We start from the raw sequence: 21,678 nt of genomic DNA on the forward strand, positions 1-21,678 counted from the left end.
CTGAATCTATTTAAATGGAGTACCTAATTCAACAATACACAGATAAACAAAATCTTGGTTTAATTTGCATATAAAAGTTTTAAACAATGAAAGGATGAAAATGATACACAAAAATAACAGCGCACCAATAGCTTTTAAAGTAAATTGTGTACATCTGTGAGCATCTCTAATCAGGGGCCCACATTGGTCCTGTAAAACTGGTACTGACCCCTGTTACAATTCCTGTGCTGAAAAGTTAACACTAAATCAGTTTCTAATGGTGGAAAAGATCTCTGACCATCCTGATTCTATGTTGACAAATTAAAAATTAAGGACTAGCACTTTTAGCTTCAGCTGAGATAAGACGAGATGAGATTACAGATTTCAACCGCTGAAGTCACAAGTGGCTCTTTGGCAGTCATCATTCTCTTTAACAGAAATCCAAACAATGTTTATAGATCATATGAGCATATCAAGGTCTTAAAAAAAACTCTTGACGCCTTTGGGACGTCATCTGCCAGACAAGAGATTATTTGACCAGATCTAAAGTCAAGTGATGACTTTGAAAAGATGGAATTAGCTAAACGTGGGGGAAAAAATTGTGGATAATATACATAATATCAGAATAATATAATAGTTTTTGAAATAGTTGAACCTTTGGTGAAGGAATGTAATTATTTATTGTAATTTTACACAACAGTATCTGTAATATCAGTTACATAACACAAGATAAACCGAAGATATATGCATTTATTAACAGAGTAAAAAAAACTATTGTGCTCACCACCACCTTATTTGCTACAATCTCAGAAAATACTGGCATATAACTTTCCCAGAGTTCTTTCAAATATTTATTTACTACTTTTGTAATCGCTTTTAAGAAATTGTCCAACGTGTGAAGTGTTTGTTTCCTCAGATGATTGCTGCGAGGCAGTTCTTGTGCTATATTAAATTGAGGTAATTTATCAGACCAAAACTCTCCTTAACCTATAATACTGAACACAATGGCATTCTCATGCCATCACAAATACCATATTGTTAAAACTGATTCATTTTTAGCATGTCTTGTCAGTTTTGTTTGGATTTGCTTTGAATCCCTGGGGTGTGACAAGAGCAAAAGTTTTTTGTCATTTTCAGCTCTCTTTATAAAGTCTTCAAACTGGTGTATAGTGCTGGGGAAAGTCTTCAAAATTGTTCATGCTCACAAAAATGAAATCTCAAAATCGTCTTCCTCCTGCCGAAATAAAATGATTGTGCACAGTAAGGGTAGTGCTCAATAATAATTGATCATTATTGGATTTGTGATTCCCTCACCTCACTATCGGTGAGATTAGACGCTGGTCTCTCTTCCTCTTTCTGTTTGTCATAGCTTGTCTGGTCCATAACTAATAAAGAAATACAGCTCCCTCCATTTTTCACCAGAGTAATCACATCAGCCAGATATTTCTCTTCTACATTTTTGCCATTAACTTCCAACACAACATCTCCCACAGCCAGTCCTGCTCTCTGTCCAGAACCTCCAGAACCCACCTACAGTAGAAGAGAATTGTCAATCTTACAAAACTTGTCTGTGCCTGAGAAGTACAAAAGTGCTGGTTCACACCTCACTGATGAAAGTCTCATGTCTCTGTGGGAGAGAGTCCAGACGAAAGCCGAATCCAAGTGGATCTTTTTCGACTGTGCAGAGTCTAGAACCGCTCAAGCCATTGTTTCCCTTTGGAGATAGCTCAACATTCATTTCCTCCATTTTTTTCTCAGCTGTTTCACCGTCACAGAACAGAAGAGGAGACAAGCCCAGCTGTAGGAAGAAAACAAAAGAAAATGAAGAATGGAAAGTAAATGTGGTGTGAACATAAGTTACGGTGCTGGGAAATCTGTTGTTGAACTCTGTGCTGATCCCTTCATTTGCCAATCGTCTCATTTTAATTTAAAGGAAACACACTCTTCTGCAAAGTTATAAAGTGATCAATAATAGTTATTATTATGAGTAACTATTATCAGTTTCACAATGATTTTGTTTGGGGTTTGGCAACTTTTTACAACTTTGCTGTACAACCTATTTAAAAAATGGCTTAATTGCTTGGATGGTTGGTTAGCTGGTTGGTTAAAATGCCTGGCTGTTGGTTGGTTGCTCTGTTATTCTGGTGGTTGGTCAGTCATTTTTATTTGTTTGGTTAATCTTGAAATTGTCTTCCTCCTGCCGAAAATAAACAAGAATGTGCAATAAAGAAGGATAGTGCTATGTTGGTTAGTTTGTAGTCCATTTTCCTGATTTGTTAGTTGCTTGTTTGAAGGTGGGTTGGTCAGTTGGCTGTTTGTGTGAGGATTTAGGTTTCTGTGTTGATTTTTGGTTCATTTAGTCCCCGTATAGGTGTGTTTTGCCCTTGATTGTTCCCAGCTGTGTCTCATATTCCCTGATTACTCCCTGTGTATTTAACCTCACCTGTGTCCCCTGCTCCCTGTCGGATCCTTGTTGTGGTTTGTCATATGTCGTGTCTCTGTCCTTGTTGTCTAGTTCTGCTCCGGTTGCTACCAGTGCTTGAGTTCCTTGCCTTATTGTCCACCTGTGCTGCCTGGACTTTTTGCACCCTTTGAGATCACCATTAAAACAATCATTTTGCACTACTACCTGGGTCCTGCCGCGTACATCCTCGCCACCATCAACCCATTTCATGACAGTTTGAAGTTTTAATTGTTTGGTAATTGAATGAGTCATTCAACCATAAAATTGGTAGGACTTAACCCAACATGTATTTGAATTGGTGATCGTTTCAAGGTAGATGCTACCTACTGGTGAGGCAGCAGTCTCACAACTCTGAATAGGGTCATGTGGGTCCAGAATATAAATGGACTTTCAGGCACTTTGTTGTTGGCAGTTTGTTACAAATGGTGAATGGCCTTCTTATAATCTTTGCTTAAACAGAAGATAACATTTTAAATATCCAGTCAAAATCCATAAAGCCTTTCCTCAAGCCCGTTGCACTATTCCTTTAGATCAGTTTGAGAAATTACAAGAAATCTGGATCGGTAATTCAGGGATTGCCCAAGACTTCCAGACCCTGTTGAGGATGAGATAAGAGATTCTCACCTGGTTGTAAAATCCCAACCCAGACTGGCTGATTGTGGTGATGAAGACTTGCTTTCCACTTAGTCTCACTCTTTCCACAATCTCATCGTGTCTGAGTGAATCCACTGACTCTCCATTGACCTCCAGCAGGATCTCTCCATCCTGCATACCTGCCCTCTCTGCTGGACTGCCACTGTCCACCTCACGCAGAACATGATCTGTTGAATAAAACAAACCTAAACCTCAAAAAGGCAAGCAAGGTTTCCTTAAATTTCAGCTTGCACTATTTTCTTCCTCTCACAAGTGTTTCCTGATGATGTCTTCTCCAGCCGGAGAAGAAATCCATATCCTTCCGGCCCAGAGATTAGGCGGAGCTTTTTGGCACTGAAGGGCAGTTTGTTGGGTACAGCCATGGCGGGCAAAATGGGCATCTTCCTCTGCATGTAGATTTTCTCACTCTCACTGTCTATCACCAGGATTGTGATGCTATTTCCACATTTGTTCATCTATGACAAAACAGAAACAATAATTTTTAAATTTATAGTATCATACTACTATATAGTATTTAAATATAATCTCACGTAGTACAAACCATTCGACTGAGGGCAGAGTGTGTAAGGTGGGACACCATTACTCCATTCATCCACACCAGGTGATCTCCCTTGCGGATTCCTGCCTTTTCAGCCGCGCCACCTTTCACCAGATTCACTGAGAAGTGACCTTTCTCTCCTTCGATGCAGACACAGGAGAATCAGCCAACCTCAACAAAACAGCTATCTAATCTTGAACATTGGACCGGTTGTGATTGCCAGGAGATGAGTTACCTTCTAAGGCAGTAAAGCTGATACCTAGACCTGAGCCAGGCTCCTTGGTGATGTGGTAGAGTCTGGGTGGCTTGCAGGGTTCTTCGTCAAGGATCCTTGACAACAATCTGAGGTCCTGACCTCTTGTCACAGCCTGCTCATACTCCTCGCCGTCCAGCACCAACATGCATAACTGCTGTCCACTAAGCTTAATCTTCCTAGCAACCTAATAGATCAAGATAGAAAGTATGATTTGCCTCAAATCAAGAGTGAGTGACCTCAGGAGAACGTGAGCTTACCTCAGCGTGGGGAACATCATCAACGTAGCAGTTGTTGACCTCTAGAAGTCTGTCTCCGTCTCGAAGGCCACCCCGTGCTGCGATGCCCCCTAGAACCACGTTTCTAATCACGTGTCCATGGCGATTTCTTTCCACCCGCAAGTTGAAGTCATAGGTCTCCCCTTCTTCTCTTTTAAGAACACACATGCGTGGCCTGGGAATCCACACAGAGTCTGATTTAAAAGAAGAAAAAATGCTCAGTTTCAAAGAGTAAGTCTTCTTTATGGTATGTTGTGCAGCAGTTTGAAGAAAAAAAAACCTGCATACCTATGCAGTCTGTGATGACCATGGCAGGGTTATCAATTCCCTCTTTTGGATCAAATGTAAATTTTCTTTAGGACAAGAATGAATGAAATGTAAATGAAATGCCATAGTATTCGAGTTTACGGCAACCCTGAAATGTTCATGCTAAACCAAGTAATACACTGCTTACAGATATCGTAATATGATGCAAAAAGTCTTATTTCTGTTCAGTTCTTTTTCTGGTTGTTATATTCTGTAAAAAGAACTAGTCAAATTGTCTAACTAAGCCATTTCCCTTTCAATTAATGATAACCCAGGTCTGAGGTTTAAATAAGAGCTGGGCAGTAAATTAGTGTTCAGAATATATTATAACAAATGGAACAAACAAGAAAGGTGACTTACTCTGTCAGCATGACGACTTCCAGCACACCATGAAAAACAAAGAACAAATGAGAAGAATGACTTTGGCTGCATGAAACTCACATTATAAAACGCCTTATCTGCACATCTCTTGATGAAAAGATACGGGGATTTATATAATACAGTTTACCTTTTAAATTTTTAACCAGCACTTTCAAAATATTATAGCTTGCAACACTACACACACACACACACACACACACACACACACATATTACGTATCAACTATGATATGACAATGCTGATGTAACTGGACCTTAAGGCTCTGGTTATGTCTACCTAATAGCACAGCCTCATTCTTACACTACTGGTTATATCTAAGCTTTCACCAACATACATGCTGACTTTGACTAACAAGTGTAACTCCATAAAACTGGGATTGATTTTATTTCGTAATCTTTGGTCTTTGTCCCTTCTAAACACCTGGAGAGATTGCAAAATATGGACTCTGTCGGAGTAGCAATGTCCCAAAATAAATCAGGAAATATCTGGATTCGGATTGGAGCTACGCTCTTTATATAGTGGGGTTAAACACTACCAGAACAAATTCAGTCAGATTATACAGAGACCATCTGTGAGCATCGATTTCAAAGTCTTCCTGCAGATTATCAATTAGATTACAGCTGCAGTTTGTAACTTATAAAACATGTTTTTTATATATATATTTGTTAAAATTATCATCATTTCATCAGAGTAAGTCAGATGATCTGTGAAAAATCAAGCTCCGCCTTCTCTCAGTGCTCCCATTACTAATTGCAGAATACACCACTCAGTCAGAAACAACCAATCAGAGCCAGGGGGAAGGTCTTAGCGCTGACAATCACTGCAGTGCTCACTGCTTCCCCTTGCTCTCTGCTGTGCTGCAGCTGGTTCAACACAACATAGCTTGCCATGAATGCTAAGGCTAGGTAGCATGGTCATCGATGATGACCGTTTTCCTGGAACAGTAAGTTGCTTCTCCGCCATTAACACATTAAGCAACATTGATTGACAGCACTAAAACCCTCCTTCTGGATCTGATTGGATGTTTTTCACCGGGAGTGGTGCATTTCTTCAGCCTAATATTAGTTTTCTCTTTTAAATAAATTTGCAAAAAACTTTGCTCCACATTGTCACAATAGAATACTTGTGTGTAGAATCTTAATGAAAAGATTAATTTAATATAGTTTGGAATAAGACTGTATCAATCAAGTAGTCAAGTTTATTTGGTTAGCACACTTCATCAACGAGGTAGTTCAAAGTACTTTACATCATAAAAACACAAGAATAGAAAGTCATAAAAACAACATGCAACCAAAGAAACTTTACATTTTGACAAGTACCATCATCAGAATCATACACATCAAATATGTTACTCATTGTTCAATTTATTATGTTTCCAAAGGTGGGAGCCTTGATTTAAAGGAACTCGGTATTTTGGCTGTTTCACAGTTTTCTGGAAGTTTGTTCCAGGTTTATGGTGCATAGAAGCTGAATGCTGCTTCTCCACATTTGGTTCTGGTTCAGGGGATGCAGAGCAGACCAGACCCAGAAGACCTGAGTGGTCTGAAGAGTCGATACAACAACAGAACATCTTTGCTGTATAGTGGTGCTAAACCATTCAGTTATGTATAAACTAACAACAGTATTTTAAAACATATTCTCTGAGCTATAGGAGCCAGGATTTTGAAAGGAGTGATGTTCTTTATCTTCCTAATTTTAGTGAGAACTCGAGCAGCAGGGTTCTGGATTTCTTTTGTGATGAGGATGATATGTTCAGGGAATGTGCAGTGTTATTTCCCACTACACACAAAGTTTTGTATGTTGGCCAAAATGTTTAAAAATCGTGACTGAACAGAACATGTATGCTGTGTCATCCAGACTTGGGTTGCTCTTTTGACATTTTACAGTTACTCCTTGATCCTTTTGAGGCTTTCATAGAATATCTGGAATTTACACTGAGATGAAACTACTCACATTCACTGATTAATTGACTTTTTAAGACAGTTGATTGCATGAGATTCAATTTAGGGGTGTCCAGATTAGAAGAATATTAATCTCAGGTAATCCACCATGTTTTTCGGTTGTTTCGTTTGTCACGTAAAAATTCCAGGGAAGAAGATTAAAGTTTGTTACTGCATAGTGACAAAATGGGTAATAGTTGGTTCGAATACTGTTGTGAGGTGCTGTGGACATTTGTATTTGTCTTCCACATGAAAGGAGATGATAGGAAAATGCCAGCAGTGTCACACTGAGCTGTCACTGTGGCCTTATCTAACAGTCCAACATGGTGTTGAAACAAATTTTCTGCCTTTCTGACAGAGCTAAGAGTTACAAATGCTAAACAATGTTCGGCTCTTTCAACAGATCAGTGTCACTCCACTCAGGCACCTCTGGACTGCTAATGGGTCACTGTTTGCTTTTCCTCTCATAAACCTCCTTTTCAATCCTTATGTAAGGGGGAAGCCCAAATACAATGGTAGCTAATATTTCGTACAGCTGGGGAGTTTGTACTTTAAATAGGTATCATTTAAAAAAAACAAGAAAAAAAAAACAAAAGTCCAATTAGCAACATGTAAAAATATTTTTCAGCAACCCTGAATGTAATCAGAGTCAATCAAGTGAAACTATGTTTTATCAAGGCATTATTCCTGTGCAGCACTATCAGAATAATGGGAAAACAAACAAAAAGAGCGCTGCCTGGAGAACATGAGGGGTATAAAAAAATGAACAAACCGGATAGACATGAATGGAATTATTGATACAGTAAAGCCATAAGACAAGCATGTAAAACAACCAAATAAACTCATGCCTTACCTTCACCTGAGCTCATGCTGTGCTTCTGTCACGTCAGGTCAGCAAACCCTCACAGAGGGATGGACCTTTGTGGTTGTATGTGCAGAGACTCCTCCCTCTGAGGGTTACTGTTTAATCAGACTGGGATGTTTTGAGCACGCATGTCAGTGCCACATTGTTCTGTAGACAAAACACACAGGACACTTCAAGGAAAGTTACAGATCATTGTTCTGCCGCAGTTACAGAATTACAACCCAGAGTGGCAGTCAGGGTCAGGGCCTGTCTGCTGCTATGTTGATTTTTCACTAATGTTCTCTAGCAAACATCTGAGGCCTTGCATATTCCTGGAACTGTTCAATTTATTCTAGGATTAAATTACAAAAAGGTGGATTGTAGTATTTGCTTTCAGTTTTGCGTCAAGATATGTACAGGAAATGATCTAAACTGTCTGGAATCTAAATTTTGCGTCGAGATAGGAGAAGGATAAAACGCAACGTAAGCCTAGAACCGTTGAAGCGTGAAAAAAGACGTTGACACAGAAAGAAAACAATAAACAATATGTTGGTTTATTATCAGCTTAAGTGGGACAAAACTTGGCCCAGAAACATCAAACTTTCCCTGGAACATTTTGAGGTCAAAGAAAACGCATTCTTTGTGAGAGAGGGATACAGCCAACACAAGCAGGCTCCTCATTCCACTAAACACGTGTTTTTTCCTAGGGGATTCATTCCATTGCTGGTCAGACAGTCAAACATGTAACCAACAGAAGCCACAGTGAAAGAAAACGTTAATGGCTACAAAAAGAAAGATGTTTTGTCTGCAGCTTGCAAAGGGATACTAACCCAAATGTTAATGGATGAGCTGTAAAAATTTTATTCTGATTATTACCCCATACAAATTTCATCTTTAAAACCCTAAATTTATATTTTTTTGTTCAAGAGTTTATGAAAACGTATAAAAATTATCTTAAACAAAATTTATTTCAATTTAATTTTTTTTCATTTTTTAAAAATTTTTTATGAAAAGCTTCATTTGCGACTATGTCACTTTTGTAAACTTGACCAAATTATTTCACATGGCAGAGCATTTTATATAAAAATCATCGTCTTTAAAAATAGCAATAAATGTTGTTACAAGATCACAGAGATGAGTCATCGGCACAATACAGACAATGATATGGTCTAATTATATTGGGAAGTGTACTTTATACTGTAGAATTAAAAGTTAGTATTTTGTTGAAAATTATTCATTGAAGGTCGATTAATTCATCCTGCCACTAGATGGCACCAAACTCCAAACTAAGTCTGGTGATTGGCGACACGATTGCGCTTCTCTCTGTTTAAATTACTTGAATATATTTGAAGTTGATTTAACTGTGTTTTCTATTTCTTGGCTAAAGTGTATGTTTATCAACAGGAAGCTGCTAAACACATAAAGTATTAATTTAGCGTCGATACCCAGCTGTAGCCACATGCTAATGATTTTCTAGCCTGTTCCTGTTCGTTGGTAGCTTCAGACTGACTGGTTTCAAATCTTACATCAAAATTTCATGTTTTTATTGGACCTTCTCAACTCTGACATTAATTCCCTTTGCCAAAATGTACTTCTGTATGCTTCAGAGTTGAACAGGGCTACACACACACACACACAGTCAATTAGTAACTTCCCTTCAACCAGGGTTCAAAGGTTAAGCTATATTGGGCTGCATATGACTGAAGAGGAATAGTACAAATATAGGAGAAATACTGGAAGTTCAAAAAGATTGATTGTGTGTTCCTAGCCTCAATGTACAATGTTTTGGTAATGACAAAAGTGTTGTATTTTGTAGACTTGATCTACATGTTTCTATACAGAAGAGTAATGAAAATGTTACGTAAGATTTAAAGACTTTTATTTGTAACCCCATCCATTCTTGTCTTATTGGTGTGAGTTATTTCTTGGCTTCTGTCTTCATCTGCTTTTAGAGAGATTACCCTGTGTTTTTTCTGGTGACACAGAGCTCCATCATGCTTCAAAATACACATTATAGCCATGTGAATTGAAAAATTGATGTTTGAGGACATTTTGGTCCCAGTACTTCTTCATGATATTGTTTCTGGGTACGCCAGACGTGTAATGCAGGAAGGCGCTTCAGTGTTGGTAGAATACAAGAATCAAAGTGTAATCTACAGTAAAAGGGAGGATTTATCAGAAACCAGTCTTCTGCTGCTCATCCTTGAACTGTGCAGAGTTTCAGTCTGTCCTTGAGGTTTTATTGGACAAAAGTGAGTCTTTTACTATCCATCTTGTCACGAGACAGTAGTCTAAAAGTCTCTGACTCACTGTGCATACAGATACTGTCACTGTTGAGTATCAACACAATGCTGGAGCAAGTTTTGTTTATTTGTCCAGCCATGGCAAATAATATGGAGAAACTTATTGCCCACATGTGGTAGGGCAGCTTTGCACTAAGATATCCATAGAAGGTTTCCTAATGCTTTGTTGACTTTATTCTTAATCACGGCTGTATCTGGAATCAAAGTAGTCAGCAGCAACCCCAGGTAGACAGACACCAGACCACCACCCTATAGAGTAGCCATATGTCACAGAGGCAGGTGGGCAGCAAAGCCTGAGAGGCACAGAGAGAAACACTGGGTACTAAATCCCCCATAACCATCTCTGGCAATCCACAACAGCCAGTACTCAGAGAGATCAAAGAAGGAAAGTCACCGTGCCATCCTACCTGATCGGTCAGCCGCAGGGAGGTTTACAGAGCAGTAACCCCACCGTGCCAGCTCACAGACAACTCTGAACGTGCCCAATAGCCACAGGTTGCAAGCCAGGAACCACCTATGCTGCAACATGGCACAAGCTCCCAGGAACAAAAGAGGGCCATGCTCCCCATCACACTCCCCCCTCATGACACTGGAGCATGCTTTTTCACTTAGTCTCAGCTAGGTCCTTGTATCTGGCAATGATAGCATGTAGGCTACTGTGTACTTAACAAAAATGACAAAAGTGAAAAAGTATCAGGACAAATGTGTAGATTTATAGACAATTTTAAATAACTAAATAATCAACATTCCACTAAATATGGTCAGTGGAAAAGCAGACAGCTTTCCAAATCCAATCTGAAAGCCAAGAAAACTAATCACAACAAATTTAAAATACTACAAGTAAGTCCAGCTCAATGAAAAATACAATATGAAGAAGTGTAGAGTGACTTGTGGCGACTGTATGTTTTTAACATTAGCACAATGGAAGGGATGATAGATCTTCCCCAATTAACTTAAATCTGTAAGACAACAGACAAAAAAGAACTCAAAAAAGGTGGCCTTTTTGCTTAATCTGAACCTTCTTAACAGGGAACAAATGGATGTGCAAAAGAGAGAGTAAGGGGAGAAAACAGAGAACAGAGGACCCATTAGGTCTTTTTTCATTCTTGGCTCAGGATCCAAGTGTCAGTCCCACTCAGTCATCCTTGGTGCCAAAGGAAGATGCAGAGCTCCCATCTGTGCTTTAATCCTGGCTAAAGCACAATGGAGTACTGTGGCAGCCAAAACTCTGTATAGTTACTACTGAATATAATTCACAGGATTTGCTGCCCATCTATCAGATCTGAGCCTGGCTGCACATTGACCTGAAGGACAGAGACTTTAAAACTTCAACTGTACCTCTTGTTTTTATTAAACTTGAAGTTAAAACCTGTCAAAGGAAGCAAGTGGAGCTTTCTCGTAAAGAGACCGAAGGTGACACACATTGGTTCTCTATGAGTGTCTGTGTCTGCCAGTTTCCTTGGCCTGTGAATCCATGGCAACAGCAGCATGAATGGGCCATTTGGGGCAGCCTTCACTGGACGCTGCATCTGAATCACGCTCATTTAACGGATTGAATAAAAAGCTTATGCACAGGTGATGGTCAGGTGAATTACTTTATAAGGCTTGGGGTGCAGTGGGGAAAAGGAGTCATGACTAATGTTTTTATTTCAGGATTTCATCCTTTGGCTAGAAGATGCAAAAAGATCAGAGGACATATATTTAGATGATGTAGATGTTTTTACATTTCAGCTTTAATATCCACTATAAAGTGATTTTTAATTTCAGGTATTATTGCCAGTGTTGTCATAGCTGATAAGTCTCTTTGGCTTCAAATGAAGAATTGGAACGCCACCTATCAAAGTTGCAGTCCCCGTTTTAAGTCAGGGGGTTGGAGAGTATTGTTCCAACTTGGCATAGAAAGTAGAGCAGCTCTTTACCCTGATGAGTTTTGTTGATTCTTTCCTTGTACTTTCTAGATCTGGAGAAGGCTTGCTACTATGCAGATTGAAATATTTTGTGATGGACTCTGCAGGAGCATGGGTTGCATTTAAAGGATATCCAGTCCTTACATCCCCAAAGGAAGAGCAGTGTACACAAAGTAGAATTTTTGTTAGGAGCGACTTAAAGTCCACGAAGGCTACTTCTTGTCAACCGCATTGTTTACTGTGCTCATGGTCTTGACATGAAGCTTGTCTGGTTTGGTAAATTTGGGGTTCCAAATACGTCAGAAAGAACAAGATTCTGGATGCAAACTACTTAAATAATCTTCTTCCACAGAGTGGTTCGATTCAGCTTTAGAAATAAGATTTTTAAAGAAGTCTGTTATCTGGGAGGAACTCAGTAGAGTCACTGCTGTTTCACATCGAAAGGATTCAGTTGAGGTGGTCTGGACGTCATATGAAAGGGCCTTCTGCTCTTTCCTGTAGAGAGCATGTCCCACAAGGAAGAGTAAGCATTTTTGTCTAATTGCAGAACTGATTAATACTCTCTGTTATTGTTTACATAAGCTTTCCAGTGGCATGTTCCTTTGTGCCTTGGTATTTCTCTGGTTTTCAGCAGAAATAAGATACTTTACTAAATTCTTATAAAATCTGAGGAGTTTGTTTTTTGTTGATTTTTGTACTAAAATGCTTGCTGACCTCTCTGATCTTTGTTGATGTCAATGCTGAAACACCACAAATGTAGTTGTCAACCACACACAGATGACAAATACCATATACTCACTTTCCTGCAAACTCTACGTTTTCAGAAGTCATGACTGCTGGGTCATCAAAATAAGGTCTCTACGTACGGGTCTCAGCAGTCAGTTATACATTGTGTAATAATGTCACATCCTCTGCCAAGAGAAATTGTGGATGTAAAAAAGGGAAACGAATACTACCAAGTCTCGCTCCACCTTACAGATATAGTATGTTGGTGTTCAAACATTTAAATTAGTAGCAAAACATTTTTAGTGAAGGTGAGATCCATCTATGTAACCAAAGGTAATTTTCTGCACTTGCACATGCATCTATTTTTAATAATTGGACGGTGTGAGCTAATATTTCGCACATTAAGCATTTCTTCAAAGTGAACCGCTTTATTGTTTTTAAGCCCATAATGCATCTGCGTAAAAAAGAAAATGCCTAACACCTGGTTCAAAAAAAGTTGCACGTCTTGTTTGGGTTTGAGTGATTTGATTGGCTACAATCCCTACACACCGCGAGGTAATGACGTTAATTTACAAAGACGAATGATGTGGCAAAAATCAAAGGGCGAATAGAAAGAAGTAGTTCCACTTTTACATCTGTAATCGCATACTAAAGCAATAAAGTCCAACCTTTCTGCTTTTAGATTTTAACACAACGATGTTTACTGTGGATTAGTAAAAATCCAATTAAAAATATTATTTAGTTAGAACATAATGCACTTTTTAAAGAAGTGTGACATGGTATTCATCCGCCTCGTCGACTGCACTTTCATTTCCGGGATGTTTTCTCTGCTGACCAACCTCCATCGCCATTGCAGGTCCAGGGAGTCGGTGTAGTGGCAGTCGGTAATTAGCCGGGGAAGCACCTCAACCGAAAGCTGACGGGACGAATGAAAAGTACCCTCACACCGGCAACACACTCTGTGGAAGGTTTTGAATCATTTGAGAAGTGGGTTTTAGAGTAGAGCCTCCCTGGCTGTCCGGCTAGGACCTGTGAGAAGCAGCAGCCTTAGTTTGTTAGCATTAGAAGAAATCGGAGGAGGGTGACAGGGGAACCGCCATGGCTCAAATCCTTCCTATTCGCTTTCAGGAGCATCTACAGGTACGTGGAGAAACTAATGAATGACATGCTTGTCTAGCGACGTTTGTCTTTCTTTACCATCTGTAATGTGATAAGCTGTAGTTTCAGAGACTTTCTGAACTGAAGTTTGAGATTGCTAGCAGGCTAGGTTAGCTTTTGGGAGCTATGCTAACTAGCTTGACAGGGTGGATGACGTTTATCTGAACTAGCATCTAGCAAGTTTGCTAACACACCGAGTAGACGCATTTGCTCTCAATTCAACCAACAGTCTCTGATATAACGGCATAACTCCTAAAAATTTAATTGACAGTTAGAAACTTTATTCCAAAGTTTTTTTTCCCCCCGACAACTTATCCGTCCTTGACGGCATTATTGAATGGCAGCAATTGTTAGAGTACATACAGATGTAATTTTTAGCTGTCAACCATAAATCTTTTCCAGAGTTATAGACCTAGCTGTTGCATAATTGTTTTATGATCTTAATTAATACAATTAGCTGCACGGTTGCTTGTAACGCGTTAAGCACGGTGAAGGGGGAGAAGGTAAAATCCAAGTGAACTCATTTTTACTCGAGTATTTTTATTCGAAAGAGTTTCGTGGCTCAGAAGCATATCATCATGGCCAGTGGTAGAATGGGTCATGTGGTATCGGACTATTCAAGTCAGGTGTATTGTCCATGTTGGCTGAGGCCGGTTTACCCACCGAGCTTTTTGAGTCAAACCGCTTAAAAAAATAATCTGTGAAACAAACTGCCATGTAGGTTTTACTCAAAGTAAAAAGTAGCTACATGACTTCTTTTTTTGTGGTTCTGCAGTGTTTCTTGTGAGGTTACTCGTACCTCCTGTTTTATAAGGCCACACCTTTACTATCACCTGATTAAAGCAAGTTGTCGACAAAGGTATCAAAATAAGGCAGCAATATGCTGTTTTTCTAGATTTAAAACATTAGGAATTAAAGTTTTTCTATCAAAATTAATAGGTATTGCATCTACTTCAACTTGCTTTAATACATATTTCAGCTTCATAGCTATACAACAATCAGAATGGGGAGCTTTCTGCTGAAGTATGAACTTGAACTACACAAACGTTATATAGGTACTACAGCCCCCTTCACTGTTGTATGTACATCAGACATTGACAGCCCACCTTTAAAGAAAAAAAAAAAACAGTTCTGTTATATCCCTTTCCACAAAAATTGATGCAAATGACAATTCCCATGGGAATTTTAGGATAAATTACTGTTACTTTTCAATGCAGGTGAATGTTTCGTGTGTTTGAGCTCGCTTTAAAAAGTAAGTAAATGTCTTCCTAAAAACAAGTGAATTGTCAAGTATTCATCTTGCCTATTATCACAGCATTTGAGTTAATATGTGGGCCTGTCACAGCAGGCTATATGGAGGCTGGGCTTCACAAAACTGTGCAGAGAGCTTTTGTATTCAGTTACAATATAAAAAAAATATTCTAGAATAATTTTTCACTTGTTTCAAGCACTTTGATTGCAGGAGGGGATTTGAACAGAAATTAACACAAAACTACTTTATAGATTAATGTGGAGCACTGCTCTGATGCTGCTTTCCTCTTAAATTGTTCTGTTTGCAAACTATCAATTTTGATTTCCTTTCAGATTAACATAACAATACTTTCTCATGAAACTGAAAGTTGCTTAGTTATTTTTTTCCTCCTGATTTGAACCATAAATAGTTCATTCATTCCCTTTTGTTACTTCCCAGTTGGTTCTGATTTGCTTAGACTTTCCCCGATTATCATGTTTCGTGGGTCTCATTTTCTCGTGACAAATCAGCTCCCAGGAGATCATTGGTAGTCATCACTAATGCATGATATGCATATGCTATTTCATACATGTTTCAAAACTTTCATTTTAACTGGTTTTGATGAGAAAGGAAATGTGCCCTCAAATGTCCACTACCTTTTTTTGTCTGAGTTTTTGAATGTTGGTTTGTTGGGAGATATAGTTGGATAACCCTTAATTTCACCAGGCAAAACATTAACAACAATTTTGTGTTTACAATGTTTGCCTGAAAGTGTTAAAACACTGAAAAAGGGAGAGAAAAAAATACTTTAATTGTTTTGCAGAATACATTCATTCTGCAAAACTATTAAATATATTTTTTGTCAAATGGCATGTTTAATGGTCTTTAAAAATAAGGATGTGTATTAATACCGAGTAAGCCCTCTTGAAAGTAGCTGTTTGATCCTCTTAATACTGTATGCTAAATGCATAGTATGTAGACATGAATATTTCCGGTAATTTTTCTATAATTTTGGATTTATAATGCAGTGATATTTGTTATAATCTGCATAAATCTATTAACAGAGAACATTACTGTTCTTACATCTGAGCATCTGTTTTCAAGGTACCGAGTATGAACTGCATTGTGGACTTTTAAAGTTTCTTTCTAAAATGAAAAAATAATTGAGAAGTGAGTTTGAACTGTTGAATATCACTTGAAGAAATTTCTGCATCCTTATTGGTGAAGTCCTGGAGAAAGAAATCCTCTTTATCTGAAGAGATTTAATGAGATATAATTTGCATCTCATGTTAACATTTCGGGGTGTATGGAGCTCACTGGTATATTGAGATAAATGCTGATTTCTTAGTTTTAACACAGAAAGTCTCAGTCAGCAAAAAATGTTGTTCTTTGGCTACTCTATATCTCCCGTTTCCTGCTCTCTGTTACTCTCCAAACTCAGCAAGCATGCCTATTGTCATCCGGTCAACATGCATATCTTGCACTTTTATAAATCATCCATTTTTATATATTATATGTCAGATTGACGTTAAAGATGTTTAATTGGCGCAGTGTCGTTTTAATTGGTTGTATCTTAGTTTTATGCTGCTCACAAGACTTTTCCCCCCATTATTATCCTGGTGGTAAGAAAAGTTATCTTTAGTGTTGCTCATGTTGTTGGATTTTTCATTGAGTAATGTGTTAAAAAAATTTACACAGTTTATTTGTAGGCAAAAGGTTGGGATAGAAAACTGCTTAACATTAGGAAAATTAAGGGAAATGTTCAATGAGTGTTTGAACACTCATTGAAGTTAGGACTGGTCTTTAAGTGTCGTTCCCTCCGTTTTGTTCTCTTAAATCTCTACAAGCTGGTTGATTCTGTTTCGTCATAGGAACAAAATGGCCATTGCAAAGAAATTCCCATATCCCAAGTATTTGAAAAGTCAAGTTTACTTTTCAAGGGAAAACAACAATATGTTTTGTGTCAGGAAGAGACAAATCTGTCCAGTTCCCACATTAAAAAAGCCTATAATTACAAGTTGCATTAACATTACTTTTCTGTGCTTAAATCAGAGTTTATAAGTATACACAGTAATTTGTTGTTTACAAAAGTTGTTTTTTATTTCCACACAACATAAGGAGACAACACGAGTTCACAAGCATAAGTGTTTCTGAAAATCTAACCTGCTGCTTGAGTTTCTTTGTATTTAAACCACTGGGAGATCTGCTAGTTGGACCAAGCGTTTATAATGTCCCATTACAAATGTCAGTGTTGCACTTTGAACAATGTTTGTAAATGACCAGCTGATATCTCGTGACAGGCTGGTGAGGATGCTGATTTGCTGAACACTTGACATTCTTCAGAACTTGCCTAAATGTTGTTTGAGATAAAGGAAACGGATCTTTTCAAGCCGCCTCTCTAAAACGGACCTGAAGTAGAGTTTAAAACACGTGTTTTCCTTCCTACTCGTCACCTGACTTCATCTGACACTAAAGGCAGCTCTTCTCTCTCGTGTCTGGCTCAGTCCCCTCAGTAGCTCACTGTAGAGGAGGCATTATTGTGCAGCTTTTTTTTTTTTCTTTTTTAAACTAGCTTCTGTACACAATGGGTCCCTAGCTTCCTGTTGTAGTACATTGCACCGAACTGCTGCAAGCCTCAGCACATAGCATAGCGTATCCTTTCCTGCCCTTCCTTGAACTATACATGTTTGAAAAATTAACAAAGCTTTTTTTTTTTAATGCTGAGCAGTCCCGTACAGTCATTAGTATCAGAATTAAAGGTCATATCAATAGAATCTCAATTCCAGTTTCAAAGAGATCTTCAGTAGTGGCTGATATTTCATCTTTCTTGTTACAGTTGACATTTTAAACTCTTTAGTGTCTTATTTTGGGTTTGTGTATTCCTTGTAGATTAAGAAGACCTTTACCTTCATTTGGCTATTTCCATCTGGCTCATTAATCATATTCTGTAAGACATTACAAGCATTACATTCAGCAGAAGGGCAATTTCTCTTCCTAAAACAACAAAAGTATAAAATATCAAAGAAACAAAATGGCCTACATCATATTATCCAAGATCTGAATGAATGGCTGACGTGCCTCTGTAGAACATGAAAGCTTCTCGCATCTTTTTACACTTTGTCTTCACTGACCCAACTTGAAATTCACTGATGCTGTAAATAGCTGGGGTGCACCGGACTGAATTTTATTTAAAAAAAAATTTGACAATTGGCTGATGTGGAACCGCTCTTATCCATCTATCTTATCTACCTTTGCAAAGGTCTGAAAATCAGCCACTGTCCACTTTCGCTCCGTCATGAAAGGTTTGACTGACAGGTCCGGCCACCAGATCACGTCTGCATTTGCCCAGTTAGCAGTAGGGCTGCGCCGATTGCAGTTTTCTGGCCAATTCCTGATCTTTTAAAATGTTGCTGATTCCGATTTTGGCAGATACAAATTTTTTTTTTGTCTCAAATGTTGCTCAATATCTTAAGAAAGTTGTTGAATTTGCATCAGTGGGTCACTATTATTAATTGTAAATGTGCAGACATAACCTTTGTCACAGCACACAAAAGAGGACAGTGGTTGATTCTTAGACCTTTGCCAAACTAGATAAGATCGGCTTCATATGTAACAATCGGCCAATCACCGATCTCCCAAAATTAAGGAAATTGGCACCTATAAATCGGCTGACCGATAAATCAGTGCACCCCAGTTAACGGTAACCACTAGGGGTGCACCAATTGCAGTTATCTGGCTGATTCTGGCTTGCAAAAGCCAGATCTGCCGATTCCGATTTTGGCTGATTATTTTTATTTTTTTTTATATATTTTTTGGGGGGGTCTGAAATGTTGCTAAATATAGCAATAAAGCCTCTGAGTTGTCAACAGTGGGGTGACTTTGTTGCTATAAATTTAGCAACTTTTCTGACTCGTGATAGTGTTGGCTATACATAAAAAAAAAAAAAAGTCTGTCAACCAAAATAGGAATCAGCAGGTCAGGCTTTTTAAATGGTGCAATTTTAGTATTTATGTTGGGACTTTCGCTCAGAAATCAGTTGTTGTTGCCTTCCCATAATCCAGGATTTTTCAGTCTGATTTTCCAGATACTCTTATTGCCTGATGAAAGTGTGAGACTTTCTATGAACTTGAACTAGTCTGGGGATGCATGACTATAGGAGAAATTTAGTTATATTGCTATTATTTCACTATTTTGTCATTTCAGCTCCCATCTTCTTGTTGTATGCAATGTTTTTTTTTCTTTTACAATGTATCTAACATGGAGGGTAGGAATGTTTGAATAGTTAGCTGCTGTAAATTGTCCCTGATAACAGGAGGAAGTGCACAGACTGTTTTCATTTCCTTATCCAGAAGTTTTCTTAAACTTGAACTGATTTTTATTGCTGGATTATAGATATTTAAAAAATCTAAAGCTATTTACAGCTTTTTTTTTTTTAAAATGCTGACATGTTTCTGCTTAAAGTGATCAGCTGGGACCTTTGAAAGTCCCAACTGAAAGTTGGAACTTGAACTCAGTCTCTGACCCCGTTGACAGGACTCTACATGGTTTATTGGCTTCTGGAAAAAAATACTAATTTTAAGTGCAACACGTACGGTTTAAAAAAAAAAAGAAATGCGTCAAGATAATTCTTCAGTTGGGAACAACCTTTTAAAATTTAGTCTACCTGGTTGACTGCAAACAAATAATATTTGAACTTATCCACAGTAAATGGAAAGGAAGTGAGCTAATGCTATCACCTTTGCAAACTCTTCCACATGAAAACACACCAGTGGAAGTGAATGAGTTCATTCAAAACTTTTAGTGGAATAAAATTCATCTGTAAAACAGCTTAAGCCTAAACTTTTAATAAAGAACTGTTCCTTTATGAAACCTGGGTGTGATGGATGGAAGGTTTCACAAGTTTAAAGTTATTAAACTGAAACACCTTTTCATTCTATTGACACAAGAAGAAGGTCATTAGCTTTTGTCTATAATATAGGATATCATGGTCACTTTACTGAAATATCAAATTTGATTGTGAAATTGTGTTTTTTTTTTAATACCAACATTTATTATTTGAAAGGAAATTATTTTCATTATCAGAGGCAGTAAAGAGTCAAATCTATGACCATGTACACATGGTGAGACAGTCAATGCAGAAGTGAAGTCTCAGTCATCAGGATGCTCTGTTCATCTACAACGATTAAAAAAAAATGCTTTGAGCCATTCTGCTGTGAAACTGAGTAGTGCAAGAAATAATCTAGGTTTACCAGAAAGCCCAGAAATGGCCTTTAAATATTTTGCCCCTGCAAGCAGAGAGGCATCAGGTCCTCTTTATGAAGTTTGCCATTCACCTTTATCCACATCCTTGATCCTACACTAGTGTATTACTCATTAACCTCAGGTTCTCCTTTTTCTGTCTCATCTTCCCCAGTGATTTGCACACTTGGCTACTTGTGAACATGCCCCAAGATGCTGCACAGATTTTATTCTTTTTTTTTTTTTAACCCAAGTTTTGGTAGATGTTATTGAACCACCTTGTTTTCTAAAGTATCTCATTTCAGTTTCTATAATCACAAATGTAAGTAAATTGGATGCATACATAGAATTTCTGAATATTGATGAAGCATAAAGCAAATGGAAGTTAAAAGGCAGGAATACTTTAATTTAAATGGGCAGAGGGGAATTTAAATGTGTATTGCTCAGCACACGTAGCAAAAAACAGATGCTAACGGTACCCAATTAAGGGTGGTGGTATTTGGTGAAGTTATTTTTGTCTTGTTTAAGAACTTATTGTACAACTATGGCATCCCAAGTTTAGTTAATTTTCAGACATTTCTAGGGTAATTACCAGCTTCTTGTGAAGACTAGTTTCCCAGTCTTTCAATTATCATCTTGATAAGTCGCCGCACCTCAACTAAAAACAACTGCGAAAAGGCAAATACAGGCCAGACTGGCTGACTAAATGATTTTCCACATTAGCTGAAGCACCACAGGTTTGACCTGCTTTCACCCAAATTCCTGTTGATTGATGTCACGGCTGTTTTCAACCACAGTGGTTCACCAAATGTTTTTGTAGGAAGCCAGTCCAGTAGACTAAACAGTGGTCTTCTTGTCAGTTTCCCATCTTTGCATTATTTTTCCAATCATTGTGATGGTACCGTCCTGGCCTTTCCTGTTTTGCAAGTGCTTCTCTTTGTGAATAAAAGGACTTAATGCAGAAAACTAGAATTTTTTTATTTATTTTGTAGCAGTCTGGACTTGGATCACGTTGGTGTTGCTTGCGTTTCATCTAGATGGTCCATTTAGTTTAAAAAGAGGGGAAGGGAAAATTGTACTTCAGAATATTTCTGTTTATATCTGCCTGTACCGCTGTGAGTTGCCGAACTGCAGCGTCACTGAGAGAGAACCAGGTTACACTCTGAAAGAATGTGGGTGGGGCAGAGCTGTGGGAAGGGTGTATCCCGTCATTGATAAACGTCGTCACCATTTCGTTGAGCAGTTCCTGGAAAAGTGTCTGCCTGCTGATTAGCTTTCAATGATAGCAGTTTGCCAACTGTATGTAATACAAACACCCATTTCAACTTGGCAAATTGGAGTTAAATGCAATCAGCCCCAGAAATGCAATCTCCCCCCCCCCAAAAAAAGGATTCCTGTGGCCTTTATAAATACTATAACCAGAGATTATACTTTTTTCCCTAAGTGCTGCAAAGAATGAGCCATTCCTGTAATTCCTT

The 21,678-nt window shown here is 38.2% G+C and overlaps 2 protein-coding genes across 3 annotated transcripts in view; one reads left to right on the plus strand and one right to left on the minus strand.

The window, feature by feature from the left end:
• Nucleotides 1-43: 43 nt before the first annotated feature.
• On the minus strand, nt 44-7,750 carry nherf4b (NHERF family PDZ scaffold protein 4b). Its single transcript, XM_028031537.1, has 11 exons — nt 7,647-7,750; nt 4,833-4,848; nt 4,455-4,519; nt 4,149-4,360; nt 3,871-4,075; nt 3,639-3,775; nt 3,348-3,552; nt 3,068-3,264; nt 1,583-1,777; nt 1,294-1,509; nt 44-1,213 (listed from the first exon to the last, which is right to left on the minus strand). Exons 1-11 carry the CDS (start codon nt 7,660-7,662, stop codon nt 1,181-1,183), a joined length of 1,497 nt encoding a protein of 498 aa, XP_027887338.1. The 5' UTR covers nt 7,663-7,750; the 3' UTR covers nt 44-1,180.
• A 5,639-nt stretch (nt 7,751-13,389) lies between these two features.
• Nucleotides 13,390-21,678, plus strand: part of cltca (clathrin, heavy chain a (Hc)) — a 29,960-nt gene continuing 21,671 nt past the window's right edge. For both annotated transcript variants that reach the window (XM_028030707.1, XM_028030708.1), the window contains exon 1: nt 13,390-13,713. In XM_028030707.1, coding sequence (XP_027886508.1) covers nt 13,672-13,713 — 42 coding nt within the window. In that variant the 5' untranslated portion in view covers nt 13,390-13,671. The remainder of the gene's footprint in view (nt 13,714-21,678) is intronic.

This window comes from Xiphophorus couchianus, chromosome 11 (genome assembly GCF_001444195.1).
Source record: "Xiphophorus couchianus chromosome 11, X_couchianus-1.0, whole genome shotgun sequence".
Lineage (NCBI taxonomy): Eukaryota > Metazoa > Chordata > Actinopteri > Cyprinodontiformes > Poeciliidae > Xiphophorus > Xiphophorus couchianus.

Excerpts from the sequence above, each read along its gene's own strand:
- nherf4b (XM_028031537.1), bottom strand. Across the intron at positions 4,076-4,148 it reads ATGATGTTCCCCACGCTGAG|GTTGCTAGGAAGATTAAGCT; the intron begins GTAAGCTCACGT and ends TTGATCTATTAG. Across the intron at positions 3,776-3,870 it reads CAGCTTTACTGCCTTAGAAG|GAGAGAAAGGTCACTTCTCA; the intron begins GTAACTCATCTC and ends TCTGCATCGAAG.